This window comes from Nycticebus coucang, chromosome 3, assembly GCF_027406575.1.
Source record: "Nycticebus coucang isolate mNycCou1 chromosome 3, mNycCou1.pri, whole genome shotgun sequence".
Lineage (NCBI taxonomy): Eukaryota > Metazoa > Chordata > Mammalia > Primates > Lorisidae > Nycticebus > Nycticebus coucang.
The window spans coordinates 148,417,372-148,434,000 of NC_069782.1; the positions used below are offsets into that span (position 1 = coordinate 148,417,372).

At 38.6% G+C, this 16,629-nt stretch overlaps 1 protein-coding gene across 2 annotated transcripts in view; it reads left to right on the plus strand.

Moving 5' to 3' along the window:
• Positions 1-14,965, plus strand: part of INPP5F (inositol polyphosphate-5-phosphatase F) — a 112,043-nt gene extending 97,078 nt beyond the window's left edge. The window contains exons 13-20 of one of the 2 annotated variants that reach the window (XM_053583903.1): positions 320-448; positions 2,292-2,409; positions 3,883-4,081; positions 8,206-8,277; positions 9,258-9,331; positions 9,715-9,843; positions 10,438-10,525; positions 12,704-14,965. In XM_053583903.1, coding sequence (XP_053439878.1) covers positions 320-448; positions 2,292-2,409; positions 3,883-4,081; positions 8,206-8,277; positions 9,258-9,331; positions 9,715-9,843; positions 10,438-10,525; positions 12,704-13,859 — 1,965 coding nt within the window. In that variant the 3' untranslated portion in view covers positions 13,860-14,965. Of the gene's footprint in view, positions 1-319; positions 449-2,291; positions 2,410-3,882; positions 4,082-6,753; positions 6,894-8,205; positions 8,278-9,257; positions 9,332-9,714; positions 9,844-10,437; positions 10,526-12,703 lie in introns of those variants that run through there. The other variant, XM_053583904.1, reaches the window with a different exon arrangement.
• Positions 14,966-16,629: the final 1,664 nt, after the last annotated feature.

The window sequence follows — 16,629 nt, forward strand, 5'->3', positions numbered from 1 at the left end:
CACAACTCACAGCAACCTCAAACTCTTGGGTTTAAGTGATTCTCTTGCCTCAGCCTTCAAGTAGCTGGGACTACAGGTGCCCGCCACAACGCCCAGCTATTTTTTTGTTGCAGTTGTCATTGTTGTTTTTCGCTTGTCTGGGTCAGGTTTGAACACCAGCCTCAGTGTATGTGGCCAGCACGCTATCCACTGAGCTATGGGCGCCACCTGAAAAAATTATTTTTAAAAATTTAAGTGTCCTGAATTGTATCATGAATAACATTTTATGCCATGGTTTCCGGGCCCATATACCATTAATCTACCAGTGTGTTCATTTTAGCTGAAGAAATTAGGTGTGATGCCCCCAGAGCAGCCATTACCTGTGAAATGTAATCGTATCTACCAGATAATGTGGGCTAACAACGGTGACTCCATTAGTAGACAGTACGCCGGAACAGCCGCTCTAAAGGTAAGTCCATCCTGCAACCACGAGTAGGATGTTCTGTAGGACACAGGACAGACTATGGTTTAAAAACCAAAGGAAGGTAAATGGGCTACAGGTGTTAGGACTGGGTAGTTGACTCCTTTCTGGAATGTTTTGGTAAGGCAGGAGTTGGGCCAGGTAAGTACTCCAGCAGGACGCCCATTAGATCAAAGAGAGAGGGGAGCTGTGTGGACCTGGGAGAAGCATTTTGGAAGTGGCCAGTTTGCTGTTTCCTTGTGAGGCCCCTTGTTGCCAGATCGTCCAGTTTTTCAAGGTGGTGTTGAAATAGAGAATTTTACGTAAGATAATTAGTTTTCAAAATTGTGTACAGGCAAAATATGTCTCCTGGTGGGATTAGGCCCCCAGTGGGATTCTTGGTCTTCTCTGAGTTTATAGCCCAACCCTGCCTCTTACCAGCTCTGTGTCTTAATCACTCTAATTTATCAAACAGGATTCATACTAGGCTCCCTTCACAAGATGGTCATGTGGTTATATTTATTAATGCATCATAGTAAATGCTGAAGGAATGTGGGTTATAATGAACGATACATTTGTTTTATTTACGATAACATAAATATTGTTATTGTAAATAAAGTATTTGAAGGTCCTACAGACCTAGTCTTCACAGAATTTTAAGTTAAATGTAAAATATAGTTCCTGGTAACTAAATAGACCCTCTGAGGGCATTGCCCTCTGTGGGCAATAAGAAGTGGTTGAATTAGTTTAAATTAGGTTTATGTTAATCATTCTTCAAGGTAATGGTTCATTTCAGGATATTTCTTATAACAAATTGTACCATCAAGGACTCAACAGGCATTAAGACAGTCTGTCTTTTGGTTGAATGATAAACATCAAAAGCATTTTAAGGAAAATAAACTTTAAAAGTCCTTGTAAGAGTTATTGTACATATAATAAGAGAAATACTTTATTTTCCTTTTGAGTATACATCTCTTTGAGATTGCATTCATGCCTGTCTCTTCTGTAATAGATACATTTTTTTAAAGTGTGAAAGTTTATTGAGGAAGAGAAAGATAGGTTTGCAGAGCAAGAGCAAGATCCCGGTGTATAGAGGAAGATACCTTTGCCATAGACAAGGAACAGCACTATCAGAGAAAAGGCTGTAAGAAGTACTTGCTGCTATACTAATATCCCCTTGTCACTGGCTTCATTGGCAGCACCCTCTTCCTAAATTGTCAGATTTAGAACAAGGCCTGCAATTTCTGAGATTGCCTTGGGTGGAAATAGTGGAATTGGAATAGGGAAAAAGAGACTCTACCTCCCTTTCCTTAAGTTTCAATCACTACCTCTCTAGAGACTTCTCTGACACCTTTGTTATGAAACAACTTGAGTCTTCATTGAATTGTTCTACACTTTCTGTTTCCATTTACACGCACACACAGGTTAAAGTAAGTCTGATTTCATAACCTCTGGGGAACTGTTCATTTCCTACATCAGAAATTTGGTTTTTGAATATTATCCCCGTTTTAGGCTTGAAACATTTTTTGTTGTTTTGTGTTTGTTATTGTCATTGGTTTGACCTGTAAATTCCAAAAAGTCTATAAATTGCCAAGAATGGCTTTACCCCAAAGCACTAACTGTGAAGACTTGGTTTCACAAATAGCATGTTTAATCATTTGACATACTTGGATCAGAGTCAAATACTTGTAGATATTTTAACTTAATTACACTATTTGAAAATTATAGCATTTATACTTTGGAAATTTTAAAAGTCTGCAGAATTCCAGTCTTGAACTGACAGCTCACAATTGATTTGGGGAGAACATTCTTGTGTTTGAATAAATGGTCAAAATGACTTTTTGTTTGACAGGGTGACTTTACAAGGACAGGAGAAAGGAAGTTAGCAGGAGTTATGAAAGATGGAGTGAACTCAGCAAATAGGTATTACCTCAATCGATTTAAGGATGCTTATAGACAGGCTGTTATAGGTAAGGAACAGAAATGTCTTCTTTCCCTAAAATTAATTGTTACTCTGTAACTAACATTTTAGAGAAACCAACTTCATTAACGTAACTCACATTTTGTAATGTGTTTCTATATTGAGCATCTTACCCAATAAATCAAATTCAGGTTTTTACAAGATTAGAATTTGACAAATATTTTTGACTGGTGCAACAAAAGAAACCATCTATTTCCATACATAATTGTCAGTTTGCTATCATGTAATGGAAAACCGGATTTGAAGCTCCTGGGGTATGGAATAAGGTGCCCTAAAACCACAACTAAAAACTTCATGTACTGTTTGCTTTCCCATTATACGAGGCTAAGAAAACTGGATGGCTTTCATTTCCTGTACAACAGTTATCCTATTCTTGTTGTGGACAAATCCACTATCCTTTTCCATAAGCATGGTTTAGCAAGATATCAGGGTACCAGATTTAGAGATTATCCTAGCAACTTACCATTTTTTAGAAGAAATGGAAGGGTAAATTTCCCAATAGAATTTATGCATTGACATGTTTTAGATTTAATTTCCATGAAAAGATTACCTTATAGAATTAAAGTAAATGCAGAATGTTCTGGATTAGAAGCAAATGTAACATAGGTTATCTATGATCTCTGATAATCTCTTTGAAATTTTATTTTTTCACCTGGTTATTTAGCATACACATTAGCCTAATCGGGCCTAGGCATAGGCCACTTAGGAATTTCTGATGTAAAGCAGCAGCTTAATTTATTTGCCAGAGGTACGGGTGGGTTTAGCAGTTTATTCAGGAAAAAAAAAAAAAAAAAAGATACTTGGCTTCCATCGTTTGATCTAGCCACTCAGTTTGTCCCTGAGGTTCTGTCCTCCCCTCTATTCAGCCATTAATAGTGACAGCTGCATCCTCATCTTCAAGGTTGAGAGAGAGAGGGCATTTGCAGTCTGGTCTTATCACTGCCTTCTGTAGGGCCAGTGGTTAGCAGACCTTCTTTGCCAGAAGCCTTGTTGCATCTCATTGTCCCAAATAACTCCACTGGGAGGGAATGCGATTATAGTGATTTACCAAGGCCTGAGCTACACACTCCACCAAGAGGAAATTAGTTTGTCTATTCGTATCTGTTACTCATATTTTAAATTGGCTTATTATTGAGTTGTAGGAGCTCTTTACGTATTCTGGATACAAGTCCCTCACCAGATAAATGAGTTGTAAATATTTTCTACTGTAGGTTATCTTTTCGCTTTTGTGATGTTACCCCATGAAACACAAAAGTTCTTGATTTTGATGATGTCTAGTTTTTCTTGTTGCTTACGATATTAGTGTCACACCTAGAAAATTGTGCCTAATCCAGACTCATAAAGATTTTTGTGTATATTTTCTTCTAAGGGCTTATAATTTTTAGTCTTACTTTCTCTTTTGTTTTTTTCAAAATATATTAGTAAACTAAGATTATGATAGATATTAACACTTCCACCCTAGATTTGATGCAAGGCATTCCAGTGACAGAAGATCTTTATTCCATATTTACCAAGGAGAAAGAGCATGAAGCTTTGCAGAAGGAAAACCAGAGAAGTCAGCAGGAACTCATTAGCCAGCTCTTACAAAGTTACATGAAGTTACTATTGCCTGATGACGAAAAGTTCCACGGGGGCTGGGCCCTCATTGACTGTGACCCCAGGTGAGTTGGAGTAGTAGCTTGGTTACTAATTTGCTTACCTTTGGAATGTCATAAGTTGTTGTGATTAATGCTAGCAGTTGTCCAAACAGCTGTGGGCATGAGTGCATGGTGTGTGACAAGTTCCAACCTGGGGCTGATACTGAGGCAAGCTGACTTAGGCACTCGCCAGGTGTATAAAACTAAGGGCGTGGCCGGGCACAGTGGCTCATGCCCATAATCCTAGCACTTTGGGAGGCCGAGGCGGGAGGATCGTCTGAGCTCACAAGTTAGATGCTAGAGCAAGACTCCGTCTCTTTAAAAAAAAAAAAATGTATCTATACACACACACACACACACACACACACACACACACACACACACATATAATATATGCCAGATGTTCAGGTGTTGTGGCGGGCGCCTGCCCAGCTATTTGGGAGGCTGAGGCAAGAGAATCCTTTCAGCCCAAGAATCTAGGGTTGCTGTAAGCTGGGACGCCACGGTACTGCAAATGAGAGTCTGTCTCTCTCACACACACACACACACACAAATCCTAAGGGAATGTTAAAAACTTAGAAATGAAGAGACATATTTTAATGCAGTATTTTTTTAAAAATTTAAATTGTCAACCTAGAGCCTGCAGTTAGCAGTGGCCTCCTTCCCCACACCTCTAGAATCCAGGCGTATTGTGCTGTGTTAATGCACTTAAGTAAGTGCAACTAGAGGCACAGCGGTGTTTGTTATTGTTCTTGGTTGTAAAGTGGTCTTGGCCTTTCATAAAATAAAAAGGCCAACTGATACTTAACATTTTTTTTAAACAAAAAGCATCCAGTTTCAAGGGATTCTTCACAATATCAATGAACAGCAGGATCTAAATTTATAAACCAGATTGAATGTTTGCCTTTAGGCTGAAATCTAAAATGATAATCTTCAATATAATAAATCAGAAACATTTCAGGAAATTCTAGACCAAGCTCTCAGAACAAAGCACTCTACTGAGATTTCTTTTTTTTTTGCTTTTGAGACACAGTCTCACTGTGTCGCCCTCAGTAGGTGCTGTGGCGTCACAGCTCACAACAACCTCAAACCCTTGGGTTTAAGAGTTTCTTGCCTCAGCCTCCCAAGTAGCTGGGACTACAGGCGCCCGCCTATTTTTTTTATTGCAGGTGCAGTTGCCACTGTTGTTTTTACTTAGTCTTGGCCAGGTTCGAACCCACCAGCTTAGGTGTATGTGGCTGGCGCCGTAACCACTGTGCTACTGGCGCCGAGCCCATAATAAGCTACCTTGATGACAAATTTAATGGCACCCCTTAAATTCTGCACCAGAGAACAGTAACCCCCTCACCTCTCTGCAGTCCCGGCCCGGTTTAAGTATCTGGTAGAAAAAGTTGCCGTGCACCGGCAGATGCTGGGGCCTGGTGCGGAGCAGTCAGCCATGACGCCCCGGGCACGTCCCCATCGGACACCTCGTGCATTTCTGGACCTTTGTCTCTTGCTCTCCACCCCCAGCTGTCACAGGAAAACCTGCGGCTTTATTGACAGTGGGAAAGTGGAATTTGGAATTTGAGAGTAACTCGGGTACTACACTGTGTCCTGCGGCCTCCCCGGGAAGCCAACTCGTTTTTCCAACTCTGTACAACTTGCTTGTCATCCCCCGAACTCAGTCGCCTCTTAAGCCCCGCAGCAGTTGAGTGGCTAGGGTCTCGGCCACTGTCCTTTAGGCATGTGGCAGTACTGGAGATGGATGCTTCACGGTGCCAAGAGGTTGCCCCCATTTGCCCTCCAGTGTCCCCTCCAGACCTGGGCACTGGCCCAAGCGAAGATGGGAACGAACTCTCGCGGGAGCTGGACCCCGGGCACCCCTCCCCCACCAGGCCGGGGCCTGTGCCCTCCCAGCCAGCGCGGGTGGCGCAGCAAGGGCTGCGCATGCGTGTTGGCTGCCAGCTGCAGCCGGAAGTGAGCGAAGTGCGGTGTAGGTGTCCCGTGGGTGTGACTTGGCGCAGCCGGGACGCGGTGCCGCAGTCTCTGCAGGCGCGAGGTTGGGTGAAGGCGTCTGAGTGAGCTTCGAGGCATCGACGGACCCACGGACGGACGGACGGACTGACAATGCGTCGCTCCCACAGGCCACCACCTGCCGCGCACCGGGCTGCCGCGGCCGCGGCTGCCGCCGCCGAGCCCAAGCCTGACAGTGTACTGGCCACGACTTTTAAGGTTTTTCTTCTTTGTGCAGGACTTTTGGTTAAAGTTCCTGCTGGGTTATATTTTTCCTGTAAATTACTTCTTTTCCAAAGTCTGATGTTAATGTCCCCTGAGGAGAGCGCCTTTTACGCGACCATTGTCGCAGTGTTCGGGCTGCACACGGTGCTGGCGGTTTTCGTCTTCATAGTGTGGAAGGAGGGCTTGCCTCGGTGGCGGGAAAACAGAAACGAATAGAGAGCTGCAGACGTGGGGTGGGGTGGGGATGGACCTAAAGGGTGTTCTTTTTGTTTCTTGTATTGACCGTGACTTTTTTTTTTTAATTTTAAGGGATAGGGTGGCGGGTGGATGGGGAGGGGAATTCCGTATTTACTGTAGCTAAGACCAGTAAAAATTGGGTGGGGGTGGGTGTGGGTGACATTTTTCGACTGCTTGTTATGTATGTGCCAAGTGTTTTTCATTAAGGACACGATGTTTTTGACTGAGGATCGTGTTTGGCTGATGTAAATATTAATGCCAAAATAGGAAACTAGGATGAAAATAACACTGTAATTTAGTAGTAGAATTTATTTCATATTAAAATGTGTCGTGACGTAATTTTTATGACTCGGCTCAAGCAACGATTTTCAGAGTGCGTGTAAGTATCAACGCACAAAGCTAAATTTTCGTTTTACAGTGTTCTCTCAGAGAAGCTGCCAGGATCATTGAATTTGTAATTTTCTTTTTCCCATTAATTGCTTAGTGCTCAAATTTTGGCTCCTAGAATCTATGTGTTATCAGGTTCTGACATCTTATGTCATTCGTTCTATTTTTTGCTATGTTATCTCACGTGAAAATTGAGGTGAGTTGTTTTAGATTAAAATTCTGTTAAAGTTAACCTGGAACTCTTGTAGAAAAATGCAGTTTAAGATTTTGGTAAATTCCTTTCCTGCAGTATCCCTTAAACAATGACCTCATTCTTAAGAGGTTTAAGTACGTGGTTTAAGTTTCATCTACAAATGATATTTTTCACTGTCATTTTGTTTTTCAGTAGCATTTTGATATGATCTAGGGAATAGGTATGAAATCATCACGCAGAAAACTAAGTGGTTCTTACAGTGGGTTTTGGAGACCAGTATCAGATGGAGATTAATCTCCACCTTTAATGGAAAGGTTGTTATTAATGTTAGATTAATCTTAGATGATTAGTTTCATTTTAATTCAAATTCTGCCTGTGTTGTTGATCATATACGTTGACTGTTTTCTTATTAGTAATTTTACAAAGATGTGCATTTTACTGTAGTTTTGGTTTAATCGTTCATCAGCACTCCCATCTGGTTTGTTTCTTCATTTGATCTTTAGAGTGCGTGTAAATGTGGCGAAATGAATTTAGAGTAAGAAAATGTTTACTTGTTCCTAGAAAGCCAAATAAATTAATCCATAGAGAAAAATGCAAAAGTAGCTTGGACTTGCTCCATTTTTGCACATGAATGTTACATTAATGTAAAATTCTTTCAAAAGATGCGTACTACAGGAGTGTAAAAATATTCTAAGTATGTGGTCTCTTATTTTGAAGAATAGATAATGTGAGATTCCAGATGATGTCTACATCCTCAGTCTCACATTTTCCTTCCTTCTCAGTAACTGCCCCCCGCCCTAATCTTCCAGTCCCCTCCAACGTTACCCAGTCCCCCACCGCCAGCCTCCCTGGAGAGGCAGAGACCTCCCCTCAGCTCCAGCCCTTCCTTCCACCTCCCGTCTTTCTTTTGAAATCTGGTTTCTGTTGTTTTTTAAAAGATTTTTCAAATAGATTATATTATACTTAAGAAGTAGAACTTATTAATTGATTTTCTTCCCCCCACCCCCTTGGCCAGTCTTTTGTCCTAAGCACTTCTGATCTAGAAATACTCTTGGCAAAACATAACAGATGGCTATAAAAATAGTGAATTCCCTGTGTTACGTTTGTCTAGCCTCATTGACGCTACTCACAGAGATGTGGATGTGCTGCTGCTGCTTTCTAACGCTGCCTACTACGTGGCCTAGTAAGTTCCTTACTGGTTTAAAATAAAGCTTCTGATTTTTTTAAAACTTGAGTAAATGTCCCTCTTAGAATTCATGACAGTAGTCTGGTTTTGTTACATATTTCATGAAAGTTAATTGGCTCCCTTTACCTTTTTATAACTGTTAACATCATTCTGACCTTTTATCTTTATTGGTTTGAAAATGTGATTTTGAAGTTAAAATCAATATTGTATTCTTTTAGCATTTAGCATTTCTTATATATCTCCCAAGTTTTGATGTACTCCATATATTTTTGTCATTAATGGCCATATGTCACTGTGTGTATTTCTGTAATGAAGTATTTTCCCATTGTTAGGTATTGAACTACTTCCATTTTTTTATCATCATGAATGACGCGGTGTCTTTCTGCAGATGACTTGTATATGCGCATGTGTGCTTCTCTTTGGTTACAAGTGTCTGATGAATTATATGCTGTTACTGATTTATTGTCAGACTTACCTCCAGAAAGACTACCGATTAATAATGCCACTAACAAAATACAAGTACTTGTTTCCTTATGCCTTGCCAGAATTTAGTTTTAACTTATATTGTATTTTCTGTGAACCATCATTTTTTAGTCATTGGTGCAGATGTCTGTTGGGCATATATTACATGGAATTTTCATTCTTAATTTTGGATATCCAATTTATCTGCTTTATTCCCAAATACATAGTTTCTCTGTGTTGTGTTTTGCCTTTTAGGTTAGGTTTTAGATTCATTTTTCATTTTATACAAGTTTTTATAAAACTGAAATTATTTTCACTTTGTAATTGATTTCTGTTTTTACTGTAAGATCTACAAACTGATTTTTCTTTAGCCATTTTGAACTCTATATGTTATTCTCGTGCTATGGAAGATTGTTATCTTAACATTTAATAGTTTGCCAATATTAAAACTCAGCTGAAAAGCCGAATATGCTTTTGATTTTAATCTTCTTTTTACTTCCTTTCTCTTTATATAGTTATGATGATGAAGTTGATAAAGTAAACCAGTATCAAAGACTAAGTCTAGAAGACCTGGAAAAAATAGAAATAGGTAAATTTTAACATATAATACCAATCATAGAAAGCAAATGCTGTTGCTTCCTTTAAGCAACTGGTATAACATTTATTAGAAACCAGAAAGGGATAGTCCAAGCCATTGGTTAGTAATGAATGTATACTCTAATCATAATAATGTATTCCTTTTATTATTTACCTTGTGAAGATTAGTTTAATTAATTGAAGCTGAGAGGGTTTTTATAGCCTCATCAAACCAAATGTCATGATAAACTCAGATTTTTTGTGCTCTCATTTGGATTATGAAGAAAATGTGTTGAATATCTAATTGATATATGTCTGTTGGCCTTTTAAAGATAGAGAAGAAAGTGCATGTTATATGAAAGATAGAACTTTACACACATTTATTTGGGTTTTTAGGTCCTGAACCCACTCTGTTTGGTAAGCCAAAGTTCTCCTGCATGCGATTGCACTACAGGTACAGAGAAGCAAGTGGCTATTTCCACACGCTGAGAGCTGTAATGCGAAATCCAGAAGAGGATGGAAAAGGTAAAAAGAGGAAATTATTCAGTGGTAACTTTATATCTGCTCTAACAAGCACAAATAGAACTGGAGACACTTCATACTATAACCAACTAGAATGAGAATTGATCTAGGAAATAGCTTTGGGATGGGAGACGTTGAAATAGCAACTCTGTTTCCAGCAATGCAGGGATATGATTTGAATGGATTATGTGGTTTTTGGCAAGGGATTCCACAGTAGGGATTCGTGTATTTGGCCCTATCAGAAGCCATGTAGGTGCCAGAGCTTCATCTACCTCATGCTGTTCTTGTGCGTAGCAAGCAAAGACCAAGCCTGTCTTGTTTACAACTCTTGCTTTGGCATCTAGCACAGAGCAAGCACATTTTTAATACCAGTTGAGTTCTTTTGATTCTTGTTCTTTAGTCTTATGTTAAAATTTTTAGAACATTTTGAATTAGTTGGGGGGAATAGTGAACAAGTAGCAGTTTTCTATAAATTGCAGCAAATAAATTTGTGTTTGTGTTTACTCTCACATATTTCATTCAAGGTTCTATGAGTTAGAACTATTTTTTTGGTTATGTTTTTGGAGAAATTAGCAAGTGTTTATCTTTGGGTTTTAGATACCCTTCAGTGCATTGCAGAGATGCTGCAGATCACCAAGCAAGCCATGGGTTTGGATGTACCCATAATTGAGAAAAAACTTGAGCGGTGAGTATGCTACTTCTCTCAAGATTCTCTTTGGGATTGTCTCCCAAGAATAAAGACATTATGTAAGGCCTTAATTTCTTTAAAAGTATTTGCAGCAAGGAGCTGGAGGGGATCACATTAGGGTGATGTTTTACAACACTTTTTATTTAAATTCTGTATTTCTATATGTAATTTTCAAATAATTTCTAAACTTACAGAAGAGTTACACAAACAGTTCAGAGTTTCCATTTACCCTTCATTCAGACTTTTTTTTCTTAACTCCTGATTCTGTCACTTACCCTTCAGCCCCACTGGGAGAGATACTTAGTATTCCTTTACTTCAACTTTGTTATCTGTAAGACTTCTATGTCAGAACTGCATGGACTGTATGATAATCACTTAGACCAGTAACACCACTGCTAAAGATTTTGGTTGCTGGCTTTTTTTTTCCTTTTTTAAAAAAGTCATGACACGTATCTTTGTCCTCCTCAGAAGAGCATCCCAAAATTGGGAATCCAATTAAAAAGGTTTAAATATTTCACTAGGTCTTCACAGTGCCAAATTCCTTGCTAGACTTATTTAACCATACGTATATCTTAAAGATTATTTAAAAAAATTTTTTTTCCTTTTTATTTTGAGATAAAGTCTCCTCCCCTTGTTGCCTGGGCTAGAGCACAGTGGTATCGTGATAGCTCAAGTGATCCTCCTGCTTCAGCCTCCCAAGTAGCTGGGGCTATGAGTGTATAATACTACATCCAGCTAATTTTTCTGTTTTTTGTAGAGAAGGGGTCTTACTTAGGCTGGTCTTGAACTCCTGGCCCGGAGCAATCCTTTCTCCACAGCCTCCAGTAGTGGTGGGATTACGGATGTGAGCTAGCATGCCTGGCCCAGAAGTTTTCTTGAAACTGAGACCTAGACTTTTTCTTGAATGACATGGCATTTTAAATGTATTTAGGGTATTTAAAACTTTAATATACAGAATATATAAAACACTGACTCTTGCGTAATTAGATGGTATTTTGGGAACAATCATGATGAAATATAGCTCAGAGAATCCCTCTGAGAGACGGCTCTGTATTTTCCCATCCTGGACATAACTTCTGTGACCACAACTGATTTTTAATTCTTAATAAACCAATGAGAGAGGGGGCAAACTTCAGTGCTTTGTAGAGAAAACAGTATGTTTTAAACACTAAAAAGAATGCGTATTAGCAGATTATTTTGTATTTAACATTTGTGGATTTTTCCTCCTAATGAGCATTGATGAGGCTTCACAGTCCCCATCCCACTAGGGAAAGCACCATTTGGTCAGCTAGAGGAAGATTGTTTCATCTTTTGTTAACGGCAATGGAAAAGAGAACTGTTTCAATAGCTCTTTAACCTCATAATTTTTCTCCCGTATTCTAAGGATCATTGATCCTGCCTGCCTGACCAACACTCCACATACAGATCCACATTCTGAGACATTCGTAGCCACCGGCACCCAGGCTTTTCTTCTTATTTATGGACTGTCATGAGGGATGCCAGAGAAGAGAGGACACTACAATTAGTTACTTTAAATGTCCCAGATCTTTTCAAATAAATTCAGGTAGCACACAGGAGACATAAGGAAATGGAAGACTTACCCCTTCCTCTCCTCCCTATACCTGAATTTGGACAAACAGATGGTCGCTGTATAGACTGACCATCTTGATTAAGATGCCATAGATTGCCATTTATAGTCTGGTGCTGCTGCTTGTTTAGGTTGTGGCTGTGGTAGAATTACATTGCCCCAAATGGTAGCCATTCCCATATGGCTGTAAAGATTTTGAAACGTGACTAGTCTGAATTCAGGCTGCTGTAAGTATAGAATACCACGTACTCCACAGACTGTGTCAGACTTAGTTTAGAAAAAGAATATCTTTCAACATACATTGAAATGTTTTTGCATATATTGGGTTAAATGCTATTAAAATTAATTTCACCTGTTCCTTTTCAATGTGACTGTTAAAATTTATATTACATATGTATTTCATTTCTATTGATAGCATTATTTTTATGTCATCTCTCAAGGGTTATCTGAGTTATCAATTAGCAGCAATGCACTGTTTTAAAAAAATTAGAACCAATTTCTTGAAATAAGCCATGCCCTTAATTAGGAAACTCGTATTTGGGCTCCATGGAGGAATTAACTTTTTTTTTTTCTGTTCTAATTTGTAGGAAGAGCAGTAAACCTCATGAAGACATCATTGGTATCAGATCTCAAAACCAAGGCTCTTTGGCCCAGGGGAAAAAATTTTTAATGAGCAAATTTTCATCTCTAAACCAAAAAGTGAAACAAACCAAATCCAATGTAAATATTGGCAACCTACGAAAACTAGGAAACTTTACAAAACCTGAAATGAAAGTTAATTTTCTAAAGCCAAATTTAAAAGTAAATCTTTGGAAGTCAGATAATAGTCTTGAAACCATAGAAAACACAGGAGTGATGGATAGTAAGGACCAGGCAGAATCTGATGGGGACCTGTCTTCAGATAATGACTCATACCATTCTGATGAATTCCTTACAAATTCCAAGTCTGATGAAGACAGGCAGCTAGCTAATTCTTTAGAGAGTGTAGGGCCAGTAGATTATGTTCTTCCTAGTTGTGGAATCATTGCTTCAGCACCTCATGGACTAGGCAGTCGATCTCAGTCTGTCAGCAGCACTGATATTAGCATTCGTGTTCCTTCAGAGATTACTGTTGCTCCTGGGAGTAGGCATAGAAAAGACCAGGAAAATCTACTGATGATGAAAAGTCCTTCTGCTGACAACATACGCATACTGACTAGCTTTGTCAAGCCTGTGGATATTTACTGCCACAGATTTGTGCAAGATGCACAAAACAAAATGACCCAGCTCTCAGAGACCAGGTCTGTGTCTCAGCAGGATAGTGAGGAAGGAAATCAAACATCCAATCAAGTTTCCAATGAAGCAACCCAGTCAGAGTCAACGGAACAGACACCTTCCCGACCATCTCAATTGGATGTGTCATTTTCTGCAACAGGCCCACAGTTTTTGTCAGTTGAACCAGTACATTCACTTGTATCTCAAAAAACCCCCAACTCTGGTTCCAGCATGCTTGAACTTGAGACAGGGCTTCATGTAACTCCTTCTTCAGAGAGCAGTAGCAGAGCAGTCTCTCCCTTTGCAAAGATTCGAAGTTCCATGGTCCAGGTTGCGAGTATCACCCAGGCTGGATTAACCCATGGGATAAACTTGGCAGTGGCAAAAGTTCAAAAAAGTCCTGCAGAACCTGAAGTGGTTAATGAAGTCCAGCAAAATGAACTTAAAAATATGTTTATACAATGCCAGACACGGATAATTCAGATTTAGTTTTTGGCCACAAAATCCTTTCATGGCTTTTATTTAAAATTTTGAAAAGTTTTTACACGTTAGGGTATTTAATCTTGTGCTGTCTGAATCTAGGGGGTCACAGATTCTGGTTTCTTGGGAAGGGTTTCCAAAGTCTGAACCTGAGCAGATTACCAAGTCAGAGCTAGGACTACAAAAGTGCATCCTCCTAGAAAGTGGACCCAAGTAGTTTGTACACTACAGAGCATTTGCTCACTTGGGAGTAATTCAGGTCACTTTGGGATAGGATCTGAACCTTTGTTGGAGCAAGGTGGGTGGAGTGTCTGAAGTAGGCCCTTTAAGGGATTAGTGTTTCTCCTAATTTCTTCTGTTTGTCAGTTCATTCCTGCGTATTACCTGTACCAGGCAAATTGTACACTTAGCTTTTTGTGACTTTAAAGTGTTAACTAGTACAGAGAAGCATTTGAATAGAAAAAAAGCTTTTAGTTTTGATGGTTTAACCATTCTCTATGAGTTGATTGAGGGTTGACACTAAAGTCAAGAAATGGATTCTCATTTGATCCTTGTTTTTTCCATATTCTACTTGAACAAATTTACAATATTCTGCTGCCTATATACCCCCCAATCTAGGAGCATTAAGATTTATTAGTAAAACTGATATGTCAAATGTGAATACTAGCACCTATTAAATTGCATTTTGCTGTTTTTAGAAACATAGAAATATATATATACACACAAACAGATATATTGGCTACTGGAAATTCTAGAAGGAAATCTTCCAAGGTTTAACTTTTTATAACTGGGCATTTCTCAACTTCCTGTCTACAAACTACAACTATTGAAAATTTAGTCTGGAGCACAACTGTGCTTACAACTGGTTTTATGGCTATACTGACCACACAGAGCTCGGGCCACCTCTAACACACAGTAAAAACGCTGAGTATTCCAACAAGTATCAAGTTTGGTATTGTTAGAGCCTTACTCCGTTGAAGTGATTCTGAGCTGAACATTGTGTCTATTGTAACTCTGATAAGCATTCCACTTTTGTTATTAGTGGTATCTTATTTTTTTTTGAAGTGTCAAATCTTGTGACTATTAAAATAAAGTACCATTGTAATTTAACTTAACATTTGGTCTGAGGTGTTCCAAATATTTTACTATTTTGAAGTGTTCTTATTTTAGAAATGATGACCTAGATCAAACATTCAAAATGGAATGCTTTATTCTATTCCTGCCAACTTTGGGTCTTGAAAATAATAAGAATTCCCATTATAAGAGAAAATATAAGCCAAGATTAGGTGATAAAACATAGATAGAAATTAGTTCTGAAGATTTTTGAAAACTAAACATGGCCTAGTTCCAAACAGGGTTTTTATACATGTTTAGTTTCCTGGTCATTGATACAGGACAAACATCTTGCCTTAAATTACAGCAATAGATATGACTGTCCACTTGAGTAGCCAAGGGAGAAAAGGGCTCTTCTGCAGTGGACAGTCCCACAGTGCTATCTGGGTGGGCTCTGACTAGGCGGTTGTCTCCTTCCACACTTCCATTTAGCTCTGCCATGTTGTTCCACCAAGAGTGACACAGGCTCTTTCTCTATACAAGATTACCTGGGATGCTGAATCTCACAATTTATGAAGAACCCAAAGTACTAGTAATTTGGGAAGTTTTATTTATTGGAAAGTAGGCTCTTTCGAGGGAACTTTTCTGCAAGACCAAGAAATGTATTTCTCTTTGGTAAATTACAATTTACATTGGCACAGTAAACATACGGTGTAACTAATCTACTTTGTTCTAGGACAAAGAAAATGTATTTTATTCTCAAAAACCCAGTTAAGCCATCTAAAAATTTAAGGAAGGTCTAGTCTACCAGTTATAAAAATGAAAACCAGTTAGAATTCTAATATAAACATTATTTACATTAGTTTATAAAAATAGATTTGAATTTAGGAAAAGTTACTATTATAACAACTAGTAATTTTTACTTCAGTTCACTAGGCATTTATGAATTCCTTGATTTTTCAAGGCTGACCCTGTTTCCTTGGTTAACAATGTCAATTTAGGCCTTCCAGGAAAAAAAGTAAGGGATCGTATAAGTGATCTGTTTCCAACTAGGTAAGTTACTTACTGGAAGAAATTATATATAACATTGAAAGCTTAACAAAGTAACATTCTAACCTTTCTGAAGATCCTTGTTGCCACAATTACACAACTTAACAGTAATTTTCTCTGATTTTTTTTTTTGGATTTAAAACTAATTCATCTGGAGAAAACCTACCTGCAGTTGTATCAGGCCATTACTGGACTAGCTTTAGAATTAACTGGCAAACTCATAAAAAGCTAAAAATCCAATATAATCAACCAAAGCAAGTAAATGACTCTAGGAAATAATTAAAAACCGTTCTTTCTAAAGAGATAACTATTTTGCTCTTTCGTATTTGGGCAAAACTTGGTAGAGCAGCATTCCCTTAAGTGTGGTTCCCAAATGCACTAGGATGTAATGAGAAAAATAAGGACAATGTAGTGGGGTTTTTCCTCCTCCAAAGCTACTTTTATTCCATTTAAAGGACTATCATGTTCTGAAATTGTCCTTTTATGAAGGAAAAAAAAAAAAGGCAAATAGTGATTTCTTTCAGATTATTTGGCAAAATAAACTGTCAACCCTATAGTCCCCCAAATGTTTGGAAAGATTACTGTTGACCCATGAAATTCAAAAGTCTGGGAACCACCACCATGCAAAATACTAATTTTGCAGTCTGTTAACTGCTGAGTGGGAAAAGTTTCTGTG